The sequence below is a fragment of the Mercurialis annua genome, linkage group LG6 (assembly GCF_937616625.2).
Source record: "Mercurialis annua linkage group LG6, ddMerAnnu1.2, whole genome shotgun sequence".
NCBI lineage: Eukaryota > Viridiplantae > Streptophyta > Magnoliopsida > Malpighiales > Euphorbiaceae > Mercurialis > Mercurialis annua.
In genome coordinates, this window is record NC_065575.1 from 5,585,124 (window position 1) to 5,607,032 (window position 21,909).

The 21,909-nt window shown below is 30.5% G+C and overlaps 1 protein-coding gene across 2 annotated transcripts; it reads left to right on the top strand.

Moving 5' to 3' along the window:
* Positions 1 to 14,476: 14,476 nt before the first annotated feature.
* LOC126688124 (transcription factor bHLH62-like) lies at positions 14,477 to 18,030 on the top strand. Of its 2 annotated transcripts, none has more exons than XM_050382717.2 (8): positions 14,477 to 15,580; positions 15,825 to 15,998; positions 16,100 to 16,165; positions 16,264 to 16,332; positions 16,433 to 16,507; positions 16,863 to 17,096; positions 17,465 to 17,549; positions 17,685 to 18,030. In XM_050382717.2, exons 1-8 carry the CDS (start codon positions 14,858 to 14,860, stop codon positions 17,723 to 17,725), a joined length of 1,467 nt encoding a protein of 488 aa, XP_050238674.1. In that variant the 5' UTR covers positions 14,477 to 14,857; the 3' UTR covers positions 17,726 to 18,030. The 2 variants fall into 2 exon arrangements, with proteins under 2 accessions (XP_050238674.1, XP_050238675.1); XM_050382718.2 differs by having other exon boundaries at positions 17,688 to 18,030.
* The last annotated feature ends 3,879 nt before the right edge of the window (positions 18,031 to 21,909 follow it).

Genomic DNA, 21,909 nt, shown 5'->3' on the forward strand with positions numbered 1-21,909 from the left:
TTCTTTTCATTTGAATTATTAGCACCTAATTGCTGTTTGTTGTGATGAGTCCTGCAGAATTGTGATTTAAGTCAGTTTTATTTATAAATTTGGGCATGGTTGTTATCTAGCACTTGCTAGAAATATGCCAGAAATGTATTTGTTTTAAAATTACTTGATATTGTTTAGACTTAAGTATCTATTTGCCTCGTCAATTTGCATGCAATGGGCAGAAACGTTAGAATTGTTTTTAATGTTTGATAGTTTTTTGAACTTATTAATTTTTAGTTGGACCAAATGTATTGATTTTGAAAAATCTATGAGAATAATTGACTGGAATTAAATAACTGTAGGAGACTAATATTGAAAACAAACATTAATTCAGTATTTGAATTATTATTTTTATTTTATCAATTTTTATGCCAAATTTATTCATAAAAACAAAAATTATGCAAAAAATTTAAAAACTGTATCATTGCAGCAATGCTTCTAACTGAATTAGTCTTTTTTTTTTTTTTGAGAATCAAGATAGCGCTTTATTAGAAATTAATCATGGTTACAAGTTCATTAACCGGAAACGGAACATTTCCGTCAATAACGCAATCTCTACCAAAGAAAATCCCCCATTTGGCTAACGCATGAGCTACTTGGTTACATGACCTTTTCACAAATTGAAACCGAACTTCACGCTCCATGCATGCAGCCATGCAGTCCTCTACCATGACCTGCAAATAATCCTCCGCCTCAGCTGGGTTCTGAAGCCTATTCGCAACGTTAAGCGCATCCATTTCACAAATAATTATATCCACCTGCAACTCCCTTACTAGCCGGAGGCCAAACAAAACAGCTTGAATCTCTGCAATTTCTGCATTAACACAACCATTTAATATAGACACTCCACTGCGAATAACTTCTCCTCGTGAATTTCTGCAAACAGCGCTAAGGATCGACAGTTTCTTGTCAACCCTACATCTGTATTAATCTTCCACCACGTCGGGGGGGAGAGTCCAAGCTTGGCCGTTACCCTGAGGTTGATTCATTCTGGGCTTCGAGATGTTCCCAGAAGCAAGCATCGACTGGATACCGTTGAATAATAATGGCGTGGGATTGCGATGGTTTCCAAAAACGATATTGTTTCTATCCATCCAAATTGTCCACAACGACATGACAAATAATTGTAAGTCCTCCCTTTTTAACGTGTTGCTCATAAGAGAGATCCAATCAGGGATAGAATCACATCGAAACCCATCAGTTCTCAGGTTTATGGGAGAAACCAACCAAAGGCCTCTCACCATTTCGCAATCCTTCAAGCAATGCAAAGCTGTTTCCTCTTCAGTATTACATCGAGGGCAGAGGGGAGAGATTATGACTCGCTTCTTAATCAGATTCACGTTACACGGTAAGGTATTATGCCCAAGACGCCATAAGAAATGTTTCACTTTTGGTGGAATCGCCAAACTCCAAATGTTATTCCAGTAAGCTGAGATGCCTTGAGAATTTGACGGGCCTGCTATATCGCCCCTAACCATTTTATCCGCCACATAGTACGCTGACTTGACCGTGAAAACGCCCTTCTTGTCATGGGGCCAGAACAACTTATCCGGGGGAAGACGTTTACTAATTGGGAGCTGCAATATGTTATGGGCATCGGTCTCAGAGAATGTTTGCCTGATCTTCACCACATCCCAACATCCGTTAGCGCCATCAATAAAATCTCCAACCAGACTATCATCTGATAATGTAGTTGCTCCAATCGGTCTCATGAAACTGGCATTAGATATCCAATTATCACATTGAGCACGAACCGACAATCCATTACCAATTCGCCAGGCCAACCCTGCTTTCAGAACTGATCGCCCCTCTTCAAGACTTCTCCAAACATAGCTAGATCTACTGCTCCTAGGGGCATCAATTACGTCTGAATTAGGGTAATACTTAGCTCGAAATACTCTCCCGAACAAAGAATCGGGAAACTGATGCAGTCTCCAAATTTGCTTTGCTAGCATAGCTAAGTTAAAAGCTCGAATATTTCTGAAACCTAAACCACCCAACTTCTTTGCTTTGCAAATCTTGTCCCAACTAATCCACGATATTTTCCTTTTGTTCTCCGATCCACTCCAGTAAAACCTCGCAGTCGATCTCTGCATATCATTACAGAAAGAGACGGGCAACGCAAAGCAGCTCATAATGTAGGTGGGAATAGATTGGACAATGGATTTAATCAAAACTTCTCTCCCGGCTTTAGACAAATACTTCTCCTTCCACCCATCCATCCGTTTATGGAGTCTATCCTGAAGAAAAGCAAATATCGGTTTTCTAGCTCGACCAATTAAAGTGGGCATTCCAAGATACTTCTGAAAGTACCCAACTTCCCGCACCTCTAGAATATCCCCAATTGCTATCCGATGGCGCCGAAGCGTGCCTGAGCTAAAAAACATCTCTGACTTGTCAAAATTCACCATTTGACCCGATGCTCTTTCAAACAAATTGATCACCCTTTTGATATATCGGATTTTGCTAATACTAGCCTTAGCGAATAAAATGCTGTCGTCTGCGAAAAAGAGGTGATTTATAGAAGGACCCCCTCTACATACCTTCCCCCCTGTCAAACAGCCGTCAACCTCCCCCTTTCTGAGCATCGCCGAGAAGCCTTCCATACACAACAAAAAGAGATAAGGAGAAATGGGATCTCCCTGACGCAAACCACGCTGAGGAACAATACATCCATGAGGCCTCCCATTAACCATAACTGAAAACGAAGCTGTCTCAATACAGCTCATAATTAACCGAATGAAGTGACAGGGAAACTTCATCTTTCTCATCACTCCCTCAACAAACGACCACTCCACTCGATCGTACGCTTTACTCATATCTAATTTGATTGCCACCGACCCCCGTTTACTCTTTGACCTCTTCGCCATAGAGTGAAACATTTCAAAAGCAACCAAAGCATTATCAGTAATAAGAAGACCTGGCACAAACGCACTCTGTGACTCATCAATAACGGTTGACAGAACTCGTTTCAATCTATTTGCCAACAACTTTGAAATAATCTTGTAGATAACATTGCACAGGCTAATAGGTCTAAAGTCTTTCATCGTCGTTGCTTTTGCCACTTTAGGAATTAACACAATATTGGTATGATTCATGGTATCAGGCATAACTCCATCCTCAAAAAATTTTTTAACACAAGTTATCACATCATTCCCCACAATTTTCCAATACGAACTATAGAATAAAGCCGACATGCCATCAGGGCCCGGGGCTTTTGTTTGACCCATTTGTTTAATTACCTGAGTAATCTCATCCGACGTGACAGGTCTGCTCATATCAACACCCTGCTCGTGAGAAATCTGCGACGTGATGCAATCTAGCACTTCCTCTTGGTCTGATGGCTCAGACGTGCGGAACAACTGCTGAAAATAGGAAACAGCAACCCGATTAACTCCTTCCCCAACCTGCCAGACATCCCTCTCATCCTTAATTCGAAGTATCGAATTATTCTTTCGCCTATTGGAAGCTTTTTGGTGAAAGAATTGAGTATTTTTATCCCCACTATGAAGCCAATCCGCTCGCGACCTTTGTTTCCACAACATTTCCTCCCTAAGGAGGAGCTCGTCTAATTCAGCCTGAATCACTGCTGCGTCGTCATACTGCCCATCTTCTCCATCACTAGCTTGAAGCACTTTCAGCTTTTCAGCTTGCTTTTTGATTTGTTTTCGAACACTGCCAATGTTGTAAAAAGCCCACTCCTTCATGCTACACCCACACCCGCGAACTCTGTCCATAATGTGCCCTCTGCTACCTTCACTTCCCCACGCCTCTACTACGCAATTCTCAAAGCTTTCATGACGCATCCACATAGGTTCAAACCTAAATGGTCTTGTCGAAAATTGTTGCCTCTCTTCCTTCGTACTTAACAAAATGGGGCAGTGGTCCGAATGATATCTCACAAGATGGTAGACAGTCCAATCTACAAATGTCTCCTGCCATTTAGCATTGGCAAAAAACCGATCCAGCCGCGCTTGAATAAGATGCTCTCCCGCTCGCCTATTTGTCCAAGTAAAATCATGACCATCATAGCCCAAATCCGCAACCCCACATTCATCAATAGTAGCCTGAAAATCATCAAGCTCCCTTTGATTCCTAATACGACCTCCTCTCTTTTCATAGTTATACAAAAACAGATTAAAGTCACCAAATACCACCAAAGGACAGCTTCTATCCGCACAGACCCTTTTCAAAAGATCACAAGTAAGATGCTTACTGCCTCCTTCCGGCCACCCATACACCCCTACCCCCTTCCATTGCGTATCCAGGCTATTATTCATAGCTGTGAACGCAATATGATTTTCCGAAACATCATTAATCGTAACCTCCAGATTCTTATTCCAGAAAAGCGCTAAACCACCTCGCCTTCCATTAGCATCAGAAATAACAGAATTAAAAGCAACAAAACTTCTACAAATGGTACCAAACTCACCTCGGTTAAGTTTAGTTTCCATCAAGAAAAAAATATCAGGGGAATTATTTTGAACAAGGAACTTAAGCGCACGTACCGTCCAAGGATTCCCCACACCTTGGAGGTTCCAACTCAGTATTTTCATTGCTTCCGGCGAGACTGCTCCGCAGTCTCCGCCGATATCTCGATATTACCAAACTTGTCTGATAATCCATCTCTAACCCTCTTTGAGAAAAGATTATTCAGCTCTACCTTCTCCTGGATCGTTGAGTAATTTCGTTTGGTTGAAACCACCAACACCTCACCACTTGTACTTCCCTTCTCTCCCTTTCTGTTCGAAATTCTATTCCACGTTTTCTTCTTACTATTACTGCCTTTGTCTGTATATCCTTTCTTCGCAGCACCGTGCTTTCCCATGCCCTCAATCTGTCCCATGCACACATTGACCTCCACCAACCCCTCAACACTATCAGCACCCATGTCTCATGTCTGAGAAGCATGAACAGCTACCCCATGCAAGGTTTGCACCTCACCAATGTTATCTTCTTCCCTCACTGCTACGGCCCCATGCAAAGATTGCACCTCACCAACGTTATCTTCTTCCCTCACTGCTCTTCCTTCATCTTCCCCAAATAGATTACGACGCACCCCATTATGTATATTATCATTTGATGGTGTGGTCCTCGATTGGGTCTCCCAGCTCCTGCCTCCTGCCCCCATATGTGGTCTACTCCCATCATTTTCCTTCTCCTAGGCGTTGCACGCAGTGTAGGACCGTACGGCCATTCCGAGACTTCCGTCTGCTCCGGTTTAACTTCACACTCAGCCTCTATATGATCCAACATACCGCACCAATAACAGAAATTATGGATACGCTCATATTTGAATGAAATCCAAACCTTCTCCCCAAGTGGATTAATGGCAGTCATACCTCGCATAAGGGGTTTATTAGTGTCTATCATCACCCGAATTCTGCTATATCGATTCCATTCTCCACCATGATCATCATCCCTGTCCTCTACTTTGCCAATTTTCGATCCAATTTTCTCCACTGCTGCTTTCCCACGACAGTTAAGGGGCAAATCATAAATTCGAACCCAAATTGGGCACCCATTCAATAATAGATTATTAGGCTGCATATTGCCTTTGACTGGTTCCAACAAAATTAATTATTTATCAAAGTGCCACGGTCCTTCTCTTAGAACCCTCGCTCTGTCAATTCTAGAGAAAAACTCACATATGAATAGATTATCTCCAACATCTCTAATATTGAAGCCCTTCGATAGCCTCCATGCACTGACAAGTGCGTTTTTCATATGATTTAAACTATAGGGTTTCTGCGTAAGTAACCTCCCAACAACACAAAATTCTGACCTCTCCTCAACCACCTCATCCACCACATCTTCGAGGTTAACGGCAATTTGTTCTTCCTCAGTTAAACGCAATTGGGCACACGCTTCTGCTAGCCCTTCGTCCATAACACTAGGCCTCCACCCCTCCGCCCTAAAGACAACCGTACAAAGACGTAAAAAGTAATCGGAAATAATCCAAAGAGAACCTTCAGAATGAAGAGATAAAACCCTAACTCTAGGAAACCCTAGAATAGGAGAGAGAAAAAACTCCACAAAGACGGGAGAGAGAAAAAACTAACTGAATTAGTCTTAAATGGGATGCTAACTGTACAAAATTGGATCTCAAAGCGTCTTCAATATGTGAAATTTAGTCTCAAATACTTCATTGAAATATTTGATCGTGTAAAATTTGATTTCAATCTGATTTTTATAGATAAAATTATGCACATGAAAAATCAACTAATGCATTAAGTTGACAGTTAAAACATCATTTTTTGAAAAAAAATTATTAGAGAGAATTTTTTACATAGACTCAGTCTATTACGTTATCCATGGGTGAAATCAATAATATTATAATACATCACTAAAATAGTGACATTCTCGTATATCACTATTAAAAGGTGTAAAAAAATAGTAAAATAAAATTACGTAAAAAATGGCAAATATTTCATGAAAGTTTTATAAAAATCAAAATCTTAAAATTTCATCCAATTTATTTTGAAATGTATGATTTCGTTTCAAGAATATACCAATTCTAAATTTCCAATTGATTTTTAAAGTTTTGAATTTTTATAAAACTTTTTTCTAGAAATTTCTCTTTTATTAGCATATCTTCAAATAGCTAAAGAGGATTGGTTATGTGTCTGGTTTTGCATATGGTGGAGCGGATGTTGATGCTCCAATTTTTGTTCTTGAGACAATTACGTGATGATTCTAGTTATTAAATATCACATTTTAAGTGTGAAGAGTCAAAACAAAGACAATCTCAACAATCAAGAAAATCTCACCAAATATATAATACACACGAATTTTTTTTATCAATTTGCAATCGTCAATAACGGGTTTGATATAAGTGGTAAGCGGCTTGATATCGCTTAAATAAGGTCTCGAGTTTGAGTCTTGTTAGAAAATCTCTACTGAACACTCACCCACAATTTCAGATGCGTAATGCAGGTCGAATCCGAATTAGTTGAGGGGAATCCTGAAATTCTGATGGGCAACTAAAAAAAAAGGCAAACTTCATATAGTTTCAAAATATATTTTGAACATTTTAAACATATAAAAGATAGTTACACAGAAATAATTATGATATAACATTAAAATTATATTGAAAACATGATACACATTTTATAATTAAATTTAATACCAATTTTGCATCTTTTATACTATTTTAAAAATATCGCTTGTAGTTCTAAAATAAGTTCCATATAGTTTTAGTTTAAGATTTTATATGAAAACTTCAAAAAAAAAAAGTTTCTTTATATCTGTAAAACTGTTATATTTTTAAATATATAATTTTTACCGGCTCATTTTTGAAATTTTATTTTAAAATATATATATATATATATATATATAATGAGTTAGATATATATTTATTTGATATATTTTGAAAAAAAATTATTATACAAATTAATATCCTAAATTGTACTATCATTGAAGTGTAACACCAATCATTAACCTTCCTGCCATTATGATTCCTTCTCAGCTTTGATCGGAAGATACTAACTCAGTTCCTCGTTGTTTTGTGGCAGACTTTTTTGAAATTGTTTTAATAAGTTTTACTTAAAAAACAAAACCTGCAATTGTCAGGAATATTAATTTTTAATTGTCAATTAAAAAAAATGTACCTCGAGGTTTGTACCCTTAAGCCAATTAGGGAGCACAACGTGTCCCCAACAAACGTAAAAATTATTGGTAGTAGAAAATAAATGGAAGATACATTAGAATGTGTGCATCAATGATTGATAGTCACGTTAGTTTTTTTTTTCTTTAAGGTAATTAGTCCAATATGATTATATGAATATAATTCATTGATTTTAAATTTTTCGTATTTTAAAAATTACTACTCTCTCTAAAAATATTGACATAAAACAATTTTACATAAATTGAATTTTTTTTTATATTTAAAAGAATAATATACAATTATCTCTAATCATGAATAACTAAGTTGATTTTTTGAACGGTATGAAAATAAATTTACAAAGAATATCAATTAAAAAAAATTATAAAATTATTTTGAATTAAACGGGTAACTTTTGGTTTGATTCAGTTCATAATTATTGTTAGAAAATATAAATAAAACATTTCCTTTCAAAATTTAAAATATAAATATAGAAAATACAAATTAAAAACTAAATATTATTTTTATTATTATTATTAGAGAGAAAAAATATTTGTGGGAAAATTTGAACCAAAGACATCGACGGAATGCGGCTCAGTGCTCATGCAGTTTGATGTATAGCTCATTTATAAGAGGTATTAAAGCTAGGAATTAAATTTAGGTGCACATTAACCACTTGAATACATAAAAAAATCAGTATTATTAACAATTAATTTTCAAGTGATAATTGTAATTTTATGGGTTAAGATTATAAATATATTTTTTATTAACTCTTGAACCATAGATACAACCTTTTTTTTTCTTGTTGTATATGCGTAAGTTGAATATTAAAATAAAAAATGCATGAGAACATAATAAAACTGAAATGTCAAGTCAAATATAAGACAGTATCAATTAAACAAACTCTTGTTTGGATCTCACTTATTATTAATTAAATTACGTGATTATATGTATATATAATGTAGTAATATGTAAATAACGTATCTTAAAATAGGGATTGAAAAAATTGATTAGTTTCAATAAAAATTAGTGACAAACGTTAAATGAAACATGGAACTTGGACAAGTTTACAGTCCTCCTTTTAGGCTTTTGGTAAATTATGTAGGGCATGCAATAACAATCTTTCATAGATTGAGGCATGCTATTGTAAAAATATTTAGATAATTAGTCAATAAAATTAATTAATTTAGAAGTAGTGGTGGTTTTGTTAAAAAGACTAATTTAGAAGAGGAAAGAATAAAATGGTTTGTGGGGTGATTTTTTTATAGGTTTGAAGGTATAAGTCATTCAGTTATGAAAAAATATCTTTCTTTAAAAAAAAAAAAATTATTCCGATTTCAGTTCATCATAATTTAGTTTTAGAAGATGAAAAGGGGTAGTTCCAGATTTTAGACTATTCTTTTTTTATTTTTGTCTTTTTACCCCCTTGTCTCAATAATTTTTTTTTTTTAGGTAATTTATTTAGTTTGTTTAATAATTACCATGTTTTGCAATTATTTTTTGATGTGATTTGTTGTGTTTTGATGATTAATTGGTGTTATTTGAGCTGATTTTTGATTTGGTCAAGATCGTTCAAAGTTTGTCCGAACTTCAATTTTTTTGGCAAATTAAAGGTGCATTCTTATCATTGAAGTATATAAATTAGGGAGAAACATTATTAATAAATTTATCAAAAAATATTTAAATAAGTTTAAACTAAATATTGCTTCTTATAAAAAAATAATTATTAATATTTTTATTAAATACTAAATTATATAATATACATTAAATTTAATATATAAAAATAAAAATTAAATATCATTTACAGTCATTTTATATATAAACAGCAACAATTAATCAAATCTCACCAAACAGCTATCAGCCAACAACTAACAACTATCAACTACAAAAAACAGCTGAACCAAATAGGCCAATAGTGTCTTATACTTAATCACTATATTTATCAGTTATTTTTATTTTCAAACTATTAATTTTATTAAATTTTAACTGTATGATTATTCATTCATTAACTATTCATATTATATGGTAACTTGGCATTGTTTATTGGGCAAGCCTGCCCTTTAAGCAGTCTTTGGTTAAAATTTATAATTTAATTAGACTGGTAGTAGTAAATTAGAGTAACAAAACTCCAAAGGCAGGATTAAAAGACCAATCCTAAAAAAATATAAAAAAAATTAATTTTGGATCTGCATTCTTGATTTGATCCTTTCACATTTAAACCCAGACAACTTCTAACAACTACTGCATAATTCAAACTAATAAACAAACTATATCTTTAAATAATTATAGTAATAATCAATCATAATTGACCATGTACTAATTTAAGCACATTTTAAAATTTCTCTCACTAATCATTGACATAATTGAAATTTACCCATATTAATTTTTTTAATTAGTCAAAATTATACTTCTTACAATGTACTTTTATTAATATTGATTGAAATAATTCATAAAATACAATAAAACTGCTTTTAATATTAATATATAAAAATTTATAAATTGTAAGACATGATTAATTTAATTTAGTTGACTAAAACTAATTCATTTAAAAACATTTTAAATATTTATTTATTTGATTGACTAACTTCTAAAAGTAAAAATAAGCCTACAATTTAAAAATGACAAAATAAAAATGGACCTTTCAATTATGGACGGAGAAAATAAATAAATAAGACTGATATTTTTTTATTTTTTAATTATATTCATTTTCCATCGCAATAAAATCAAAAAAATATTAAAATGATTTTAATAGTTAAATCTGTTAAAAAAATTAATATTGACAACTATATCAAAAATTAAAAAAATAAAATGATATTAAATGCATATGGTTCATGCAATAAATATAACGTGAGCACTTAGAGAGACTACAATTTGTAATATTACATGTTATTATATTTTAGGTTTAATTTTTTTAAAAAACCTTCATCTTGTATTTTTTTTTCGTTTATACCCTGATCTTGTAAAAACACCATTTGTACCCAATTTTGAGTTTTTATGTTTCATCTCTATCCAAAAACATTAAATTGTACTCTTTTCATTTAAAAAAGAGTTTAAAACAATCCTTCATTTTTAACTTATATACTAATTAGATATTAATGTTATTAATAGTACAAAAATACAATTTTCTTTAAAAAATTAAAAATAATATTAAAATTTTTAATTTTTTTATTATTTTATAAAATTAAAAAAATTAATTAATTATTTGGATGTATTTGATTATTTTTTAAGTTTAAGGATATATTTGTATTTTTAAAAATAGAAAAAAATATGTTTTAAACTTTTTTCCAAATAAAAAGAGTATAATTTAATGCTTTTGGGTAAGGATGAAACACAAAAATCTAAAATTGGGTATAAATGGTGGTTTTACAACGTCAGGGTATAAACGAAGAAAAAATATAAGGTGGGATTTTTTAAGGAATTAAGCTTATATTATATAAAGATGTGAATGAATAGTTCATACTTCATATCATGAGTATGACATGAGTATTTCTGAAGAGTTTGTGGTTTGTAATTTTAAAGTCTACAAAGACATTTACAAAAACGTTCTACAAATATATCATGAAATGACAAAAGGAAAATATATTAGATTTATTATTTTTAAATAGAACTTGTAATTTATGATTATTTTGTATTTAGGATTTTAGGTATTGTAATGCACATAAAATATGCTATTATATCAAAATAAATGATCAAGTGAAAAGAAAAATCACAATTGTTTTGAAGTAGTTAAATTTTCTTGTAATGTTCAGATTTTATTTTTTAAATTTAAGTGTTTGTTTGATTAAATTACGCATTATCAAATGTTAAATCTCAAAGTTAACAAGAATGTCCATAATACAATGCTATTTTTGTCAATTTAACATGAAAAAATATAGTAAACTGATATAGTTAGTAAAATTTTCAAATTTATTTTCAATGCAAAATATGTCAGAAAGAGGTGTTATAATTATTTACTATAATAATTTTTTATTATTTTATTATAAATTTTATTTTTTATTTGATATAAATCTTTTAAAAAATCATTAAGATAACCGATAGACTATATAAAAATAAATTATTTTTATTAATTATGTTAATATGTTGAGATGTGGCCTATTATTAAAAATATTAATCGATTAAGATCGTAAAAATAAAAAGGCATAAAAATGAAAATGAAAAATATAAAAACCAATTAAAATAAATAATGTCAAACAGAAATAATAGAAGAACATTTGTAATTGATAATAAATTTTAATTGAATGTTAAAATTTAGCATATGCTATAATTGATGCTAACATTCTGTTGGAGTCCAATTTTAAAACTCAATGCTAAATTATAGTATTAACATCTCATTTTGGCATTAGATATTGTTCAAGAATAAAACCTTTTTTTTATGAATTTTTTAAAAATGAAACCTTTAGTTTGTGTTTTTACAAGTGATTCTAGATTTTAGTATATTATTTGTTTCTGAAAGATTAATGCATAGAAAATGCTTGAAAGAGCATCAATAAGCTATTTTGAAGAGAGAATTGAAATTTTAATGTTTTGATAAGAGATTTTTGAAAGTGGAAAGTAACTGTTGTCTCATTGCCCGTCTATTTTTATTGTGTTATTTTTTGAGCAAATTGTTTTGTCATTGAGGTTTTTGTGTTTTGAACTTGTAATTTGGGTTCATATGTTTTAATCATTGATTAAATCAAAAACCGGTAAACTTTTATCGGCGTTGGCTTATTGAAGCTGAGGAGGGTCAAATATTACCCTCAATATATACTTTTTTTTATAAGATTCAAATATACTTTTTATGAATAAAAGTAAGTCAAATATACACTTCACATTAAAAAAAATGAAATATTATCCTTTATAAATGAAAAGTACAAATAAACTATTCATGTATGAAAAAGTTCAAATATGTCATTAATGTATGAATAAGTTCAAATATCACGATTAAATATGAATAAAAACACCTGTCAACCGACAGAGATAATGCTATTATGTCAGTTCAGTTATGAGTTTGGATTTGATCTTTTTCGGTTTTAATAAGAAAAAATGTCAATTTTTAATTTTCAATTCGATTTGAGATTTGGATTGTTCAAATTAACCGAATCGACCAAATAGGCTGGGTTTTTTTAAATTTGTCCTTGTATTTTTTATCTGTTTTAATAGAACTGACTGAATTACCGGCATATTTGACGGTTCAGTTTTGATTTTTTTTCTTTTTTATTCGGTTAGTTCGACAAAGAATTGTTTTCTCTTTTTTATTTGGTTGGTTCGGTTTTAATTAGAATTTCTTATTTGGCCAGTTTGGATTTGACTTTTTGGTCAATCAGTTAATTCAATTTGAAGATTTTTGGTTAAATTTTGATGAACCAACTAAATAAGCATCCATTACCACCACGACACCATAAAAATTGTTGCATAGAGATCTATACATTTCTATGTACACATGGTGAGAAATAATAATTGAAACTCGAGTTTTGAGTCGACATAATTATCCAGATAAATATTTAAAATTTAAAATTTATATAAAATCAAAGATATTATCGTGTGTGTGTAATTATGAAGAATAATAAAATTGCTAAAAGTCGATTAGGTTCGTGGGCTTATCGAACAAAGTATCTTGATTGTCAATTTCAATTTCATGGTTAACTCGAGTAGTTTAAACTCAAACTTGACTCTTTTTTAATCGAGCTGATTTTAAATACTTGTCGAGTCAATTTTAAATACTCGCTAATTGACTAATTCAGTGAAGTTTCACATTAAAGGTATATTTAGAATTTATTTATACATAAATATATATTTTTATTTTTTATATATGAAAGATATATTGTATTTTTTTTCATACGTGAAGAGTATGTGATATATCTGAATATAGAATTGGGATTCCCTCAAGTTCAAATAAACTTGAGGGGGTCATGTTTTTAATCTAAACCGTTCATTATAAAATAAACGGTGTAGATTAAATTTGATTAAAATTATACCTTTTTAATCTATACCGTTCATTTTACAATGAACGGTGTAGATCGTCAACTTGACCCCTCAAGTTCAAAATGAACTTGAGGGAATCCCAATCCCTGAATATATGAAGAACAATATCTAGATCATGACTCAAACACTGATGTAATAAATATTGAACTATCTCAGATTAAAAGCGGCATGTCAGGTCACATAAGCAAAATTGATAATTTTTAAATTGTGTTAGAAGAAAGGGCTTATTTAAACTGAATCCAAAAACATTAAATGTGTTTCAGCATATTTTTAAATATAGAAAGTTAATTTAATTTTCAATACAAATATTGAAGGCATATTTGACTTTTTTTTTAAAAGTATATTTAAATTAACCTCATCCTTGAAAATTTATATTTTTAAAACATAAGTTTAAAAAATAAAACAAATTACGCAGGAAGTCTCTCACATATGCCATAATTCACATTTTTTTAAAAAATCAAATGATCTGGTCCCTTGTTTTTATTTCCGTCAATAATTTAAGACTTCTTTCCATTTTTGGTGTTAGTGACTCAATAAAAAAAATTAATTTTCAAAAAATGATCTGGTATCTCACTTTTATTTTTATCCATGATTTCATTCCTCAAGTTTTGAAATTAATTGATCTCCAAGTCTTTTCACTTGGATGACTAAGACTAAAAATAGACAGAAAAACTAAATTATTGACAAAATTAAAAGTGAGAAATTAAATTGTTTGACTTTCAAATAAGAATGACTAAAGTATAAATTATGACAAATACGACGCGGCTTTAAAATAATTTTCTCTAAAAAAATAACAAATACTTGTATGTTACAAAAGGTCAAAATAGACATTTCCCTCTCTTTATCTAGATTAATAATTCTTGCTTCCTCTTCACTTTCTTCATTTTCAAATTCCCATCCCCTCTCTCTCTTAGCTTTTCTTTTTCCCACCCCTCAATTTTCCACCTCAAAGCTTAGCTCACACACACAAACACACCTCCTTATATTTACTCAATTGAGTGATATACAATCCAACAACTCCATTATCATCCCATAAACTTTATCTCTCTAACTTTCTTTCATCTTTACTTTTCACTTTCCTTCCTTTTAAGTTCCAAAACAAGACACCCACCACCCAAAAAACACACATTTTCCCCCTTTTCTTTCACTCAATTGCCACTGAATTCTCCATTTTTTTTCTTCAATTTAGCTCTCAATTCTTAACTTTGACTTCAATTCTCCATCTGGGTGGCCTCAACTTCTGCTAAATTCATTGACCCAATGGAAAAAGGAAAGATCTTTATGAATGAAAATAACACAGAAGCAATACCCATTTGGAATTCAAACAACAATTTTGGAACTGAATTGTGTTCATCATCAAATGAGATGAATAATTGCTCTTCAGATCAAATACCCAATTGTTTTTTCAATCCCAATTGGGAAAATTCATTGGATCAGAGTGACCCATTTGAGTCTGCTATGAGTTCAATTGTCTCATCACCTAATGCCAATGCTGTTCATAATAATAATTCTGACCCATTTATGATTAGAGAATTAATTGGCAGATTAGGAAACATTTGTAATTCCCCAAAATCTTATTGTAACAGTACTAATACTTCATGTTATACTACTCCATTAAATTCCCCTCCAAAAAATAATTTCAATTTTCCAAATTTAGCTCCATTACCAGCTGATCAAGCTTTTGTAGAGAGAGCTGCGAGATTTTCTTCTTTTGGGCAGTTTGGATTTAATGAATCCAACGTTTTGCCCAAAATTCCAAAAAGTCCTCCGGCCGGCGGCGCGGCGGCGGTGGGAGGTGGGAATGATGGGAAATTGAGTGTTTTGTTGAGGTGTGAAGGTCAAGAGAATGGAGAATTGGGTGATTCAAGAGAAGGGTCTTCTTTGTCTGAGCAGATCCCAATTAAAAATGGTTCTAATGGAAAGAAAAGGAAATCAATTCCTAGAGGAAAAGCTAAAGAATCTCCTTGTGTTTCTGATGTTAAGGTGAAAAAATTTACAAGTTCTTAATTGTATTTTTATTTAATTTGGTTTAGTTTTTCCTCAAAGCGTTTATGGGAGTAATTGAACTAACGATCTAGCAAAATGCTGCTTAGAATTTGATTTAGTTTTTAGAGCGTTCGTGGGAGGAATTGAGCCCACTAGCGAGTAGAATGTTGCTTAGCGCTTATACTATTAGCTAATTTGTTAACATTAGTTTAGTTGAATGATTGAGATTTGTAAATTTCAGGTTGGAGGAGATCAGAAGGAAGAAGAAAATGCAAAAAGAAGCAAGTCAGATGAACAAAATGGGAATCAGAAACAGAATAAAGATAATGAAAAGCCAGCTGAGATATTGAAGGATTATATTCATGTCAGAGCCAGAAGGGGTCAGGCTACTGATAGTCACAGTTTAGCTGAAAGAGTAAGAATTTTTTTTTCAAAACTTTATGAATTTAATTTTCTGTTTTGAACATTCATTTGAATTTGTGTTTAAAGGTTGTGTTTTTTTTTGTTTTGTTTTAGGTTCGAAGAGAAAAAATCAGTGAAAGAATGAAATTTCTTCAAGATCTTGTACCTGGTTGTAATAAGGTTGGTTTGTTGTTCATATAAAATTTGTAGATTTTTCTTTTCTTGAACATTTGAAGGTGATAATTTTATCTAAATTGTTATGAAAATGTTGATTTTAGGTAACTGGAAAAGCTGTTATGCTTGATGAGATAATAAACTATGTGCAGTCATTGCAGCGCCAGGTTGAGGTAAATTCACTTTTATTAAACAGTAAATTCAATCTAGGAATTGTTTATTTTGAAGAAAAAAAAAGGAATTGAAATCGTATTTGTTGATGTTTTTCCGCAGTTTCTGTCTATGAAGTTGTCAACTGTTAATCCAAGAATGGATCATATTAACATGGAAGCTCTTCTCTCCAAAGATGTAAGTTTGATCTTTGTTTTCAGCAAAATCCATTTTCTTATAATAGAATTACATTATTCAAATATAAGAATTCAACTCTTAGTAGTCAATTCGCATGTTCGGATAATCTGTGCTGCACAGAAACTTGCCGAATTGTATGTTTCGTCTTTTCGTTTTTTGTTTCTAGAAACGCATCTGAATCTCCGAAATTTAGATTTATTACTGTATTACATATTTTTGCACAAAAGTACCGTTTCGTCATTTCTACACTGTCTGTTTAAGCATTTCTGTTACCGTGCAAGCTAGGTTATAATTCATATTTGTTAGATTAAATTAGTTGTCAGAACTTTAACGTAAACGGGCTGGATCTTTGCAGGGTTTTCAGTCTCGTGGCGGATCTTTGCCGAATGGTTTATATCCCTTAGATTCCTCAGCAGCTCTATCATTACCTTATGGTTTCCAATCCCAGCAAGGGATAACCTTACCTAATGGCATGTCTAGTAATGCAGAAACTCAATTTTTAATGAACCCTTTAAATTCTATGTTACGACGACACCAAAGTATGCAGTTGCCCCCGCTTGACGGCTTCGGAGATGCAGCTGCCCGTCAGGTATTTAACAGAACACCATAGCTAATCTCATTCATATTTGCAGCTTTATTTTGCTGTTTTCGAGTTTCTACGACAAAAACATGTGATTTTTTCTTTATTGTCATTAATCAACATACAATTCTAGAAGTCTCCGCAAGCATAGTCCACCGGTAGGGACATTATGTTTCAGTAAAAATTATATTATCCACAATCTATGTTGCATGAAAACTTGTCGAGTCTGAACCAACACAACTTTATATTGATAATCGATTCTTTTAAAAAAAGTTCAGATTTTGTTTTTTTTTGTCTCAGCATTTTCCGTTTAAAATGTTTTTATTTCTGGGCGACATTGACCAAGGTAATAACTCGTAGCATATTTCTATTTTCAGGTTTCTGCATTCTGGGAAGATGACCTTCAAAGTGTTGTGCAGATGCAATTTATGCAGAATCAGCAGCAGGGCTTTCCTCTTCCCAGTGAGTATAATAATTTCAGATTTGAATAGAACCAAACCGAAATTTTGATTTTTAACCGAATTGGCTGAATGTTTCTTACAATAATAAACCAAACCGTATTAAATTTATTGGTTCGATTTGTTTTGTTTGGTGCAGCAGGGTCATTGCCTGGAGGTCAAATGAAAGTAGAGCAATGAATCTTAATCAATGACAACTTATTAATAGCAGTGGAGAGGCATCTGTATATAAATCCAAGATTAAGTTTCTGATTAATTTGGTTAATTCATCTTTTAGATATATTCAGAACAGAGTATATATAATTTTTCCCATTGTAATTTTATTAATTATGTAATTTATGCAACTAATTCTTTTGAGGAAATTTATATAAAGTCTAATTGCAAGCAATGTTGAAGTCTATAATTTTGTAACATGACAAGAAGAAATATTTGAGGATGGAGAGAACTATAATTAATTTTAATCATTAGTACTATTTTTTTGGTGATATTGCTTATTTTTGTATTTACCTTACCAATTATAAATGACATTTTAACATAATATTTGTTTCAATTATTTTCCGCTAAATACATAAAATTCTACTCCGTCCCATAAAGATAGACAATTTTTCTATTTTCAGAGTTCCAAAATATAAACAAACTTTTTATTTTAGTTTGAATAGTTAACTTGAAATACAAGTTACTAAAAAAACTTTATTATCATTAATTATCACTTCATCAAATATAAATTAACTCAAAAACTAATTGATGTTCTTTAATTAATAATATCTAAAATATATAATTAATACTAAATAACTCAATATTAGAAATAATTGATGTTTTTAAAACATATAATTAACAATATCAAATTTAAGATTATTTATTTCAAGTTAATATTTTTGAGTAACATCTATTATATTCTCTATTGTCATTAATTATCATTTTAAATATTAAAGTTACTCAAAAAATAATTGATGTTTTTACAATATATAATTAATAATATTTAGATAATCAAATTAAGGATAAAACAAAAAAATTCATAAAAGATAATTAGTCTAATAATCAACTTTGTAATTATTATGCAAATCCAACTTTGTCTATTTTAAAGGGAGGAAAGAAGTAAAATTATAGAACAAACAAATAATTAGGTTTGTTATAAGTATCCTCTAATTTGAAGATACGCGGCGATTCAAATGCGAAGTTCTTTTATGTCATTTTTATGATTTTGAAAATTTTAAGACTCCGACGTCTCAAATTCAAACGGATTTCTTATGTCATTCTTATGTCATTCTTATAATATAAATTATAGTTTTGTTTAGAGCTAAAAAAATTAGTGAAAATGAAAGGTCCTAAACATTGCAATCAAAAAGAGCTGGAAAAATTTAGAAGAGTGGGGTATGTTAATAAGAAATGATAATGAAATTAAAGTAATGAAAAATGGCGTGACTTATGGCAAAATAGATTCGGATTTTTTGTATAACCAGCTGTGTAAGTGGGGACAAATTGCTCTCTTAAGTCCTTTTTAATAAGATTTAATTTTAGCTGGAATCCAATGTCTTTTTCCTCACTTTACTGTGCAATAAAATTGACACCCAATTTCTCAATTTCTTTTTCTATTTTGTAATGGTGGGTTTAGTTTAATGGTTTAATGAACATAAGTTCGATCCGGTTTTTAAATTCGGAATTCGGAATAAAATAACTCTCTTAACCATCCGATTTGACCAATTAGATCTCAAACGCTCTAAAATTAGGTCAAATAACGTCTTTCAGCATACATGTTTTGTACATCACGCACAAGTTTTATACAAATAAGAGAATATCTGATCCGCTCTTAGAGAGTTTAGAATCTAATTGATTAAAATGGCTGAAGTGAGTTATTTGATTCCGGTCATAAAGTTGACCTTTTATTCTTAATTTAATACTTTATTTGAATGTTGTTTAATTTTATAGAAAACAAAATTTTAAAAATAATTAGAAGTTATTTTTCATAGAAAAAATGGAAATGAGTGACTTACATTTGATGGAGAGATATTAGTTTCAATCTCATGTGATTGTTTTCAATCAAATATAAACAATGATAGTGATTATTTGTATTTTCTTCAAAAAAATTAGTGAATTAAAAGAATTCCTTAAATTTTGTAGAGACAGTCTATATATATATATATATATATATATATATATATATATATATATATATATATAAAAAAATTGAGGATTAGAAAAATGGTTAAAATTAAAAGTGGAGAGTATCAAATACACAGGTTGGCAGTAAAGAAGTTCTGACTTTGGCCAAAGAGACTTTTGAAGCAAATTCTTTAAAAAAAAAAATTAAAAAAAACTGTAATGCAAAAGGCAAAAAATCTATTATGTGGATGAAAGTGAAAAGAATAATAAAGCAGTGGAGGTCCAAATTTGATAGATACTCTTTGACATAGACAACTTCTTTAATATTAAATTAGATCATAAATTTTAACATTTTTTCAATTATATTATAAACTTTAAAAAAATTAATACTATCATACACAAACTATTAATTTTTTTATAATTCAAAATATTAAGTAATTTATTAATAAAAAAGGTATAGAAATCAGAATATAAGATGCTTTGATATTCACATCAGTATTTTTATCGAAAAATCATTTAATATTTTTTATTATAAAAAATTGCTAATTCGTGTCTAATTGACAAAAATTTAGAGTTTGTATTGTAATTGTAAAACACCTTAAACTTCATAATTTGTTTTGCATTTAACCCTACATATTACAGCAAGTCTGTCAAAAAAAATTCAACTTTCCTAACACCATTCTATTTTGTTTTATTATCATCACATATATTTATTTTATTTTATTGAAATATAATAAATGATCTTGGTAGATCTGACCATCATTGTAAAAATGGAACTGTTAAAAATAAAGTTTAATGTACTTAAAATAGGCAATGATTGAAGGGGCCTAATAAAATAAAAGTTAAATAGTGATGTCATATCTAATTTACACTTAATTTTTGTCTTAACCGTTGCTTTTCTTAAATTAAAATCTTAAAAACAAAGAAACAAGAAAAGTAGGACTTTATTAAACCGTAATGCAATTTAATTACAGTATAACCTCTATAAATAAATAATTTAATATTTAATTATTATATTATTTAAATTAATATCAGTTAATTCAGATCCGAGTGATGCAGAAATACATGTATCATTATAATTTTTTTTTTTTTTTTTTTTTGAGAATAATGAAAATTTCATTAATAGGGAAATAAAAATACAACTTGATCAAATATTGAACAAATCAATACATTCAAGAAGTACAATAATAGAACATCAGTAAAATAACAGAAAATCATATCTAATTTCTTCAATCGCATTGACGGAGCTCTTTGAATATGCAACTCGGCGATCCGCCCGCTCCACTCGAAGGTTATTTTAAACCAGAAATCGACTCTTTGGTCTTTAAATGAGTCCGATTGAGAGAATATTAGAAATAAGATTTCTACTGATAGCACTTCAGATCTACGCTCCGTAGATAATTCCATCAAGGAAATAGCAGAACCCATAAAGGGTTAGAGGCAGAACTCCACAAAGGAAGACAAAACATCCATAAAGGAAGAAATAAAAATACCAACAGATCTCAGATCTGTGATTATTAACGCAAAATAAACTAAATACGAGATTTGAACAGAAAACGAGAAGGTAGGGAGGTGATTTTGAACCAAAAAATGGCCAAAATCACCTCCCTCTTGTTGCGGCTAGGGTTTCTGAAAAGAAAAAGAGAGTTTAGAGAGATGAGAGAGAAAAATGAGTTTTTTTTTGTTGTTTTACCTATGGTTATTTTTTAATTTTTTAATAGTTAAGAAAAATACTAGGGTAATTAAGTCATGCTAAAGAAATTTGAGATGACTTGTTAAGTTATCTCATAATTAAGCAGAAATTACTGTTAAATTTGTGCATAATTATTGAGGATCTTAGGGATAATGATGTCTAAGCAAATCTGATAGGAAACAACAAATTGGCAAATCCAATTAGTTGTCATGCAAATATAAGAATTAGTACAATTTCTATTTCTAATTCTTTTTCTAGTCAAAATTAAATGATTCATGTTATTTATTTAAGCTTTGACAAAATTGATATCCAGCTATATATCTGCAGGTGACAATTGAAAGCAATTTTGATTTACAAAATCCAAAAAGTTTAGCAACGAAATATTTATCCATTTAAAATTTATATTTAAACATTTTTATAAATGTCATATTAAAACTCGATTTTAGATTAAATATATAGATATTCAAAATATTCTTATATTATATTAATTATTCAATTTTCTCTTCGAAATTGTTACATATTATTAAATAAGATCAATCCGTTACTCTTTTTTTTTTTGAAATAAATATTA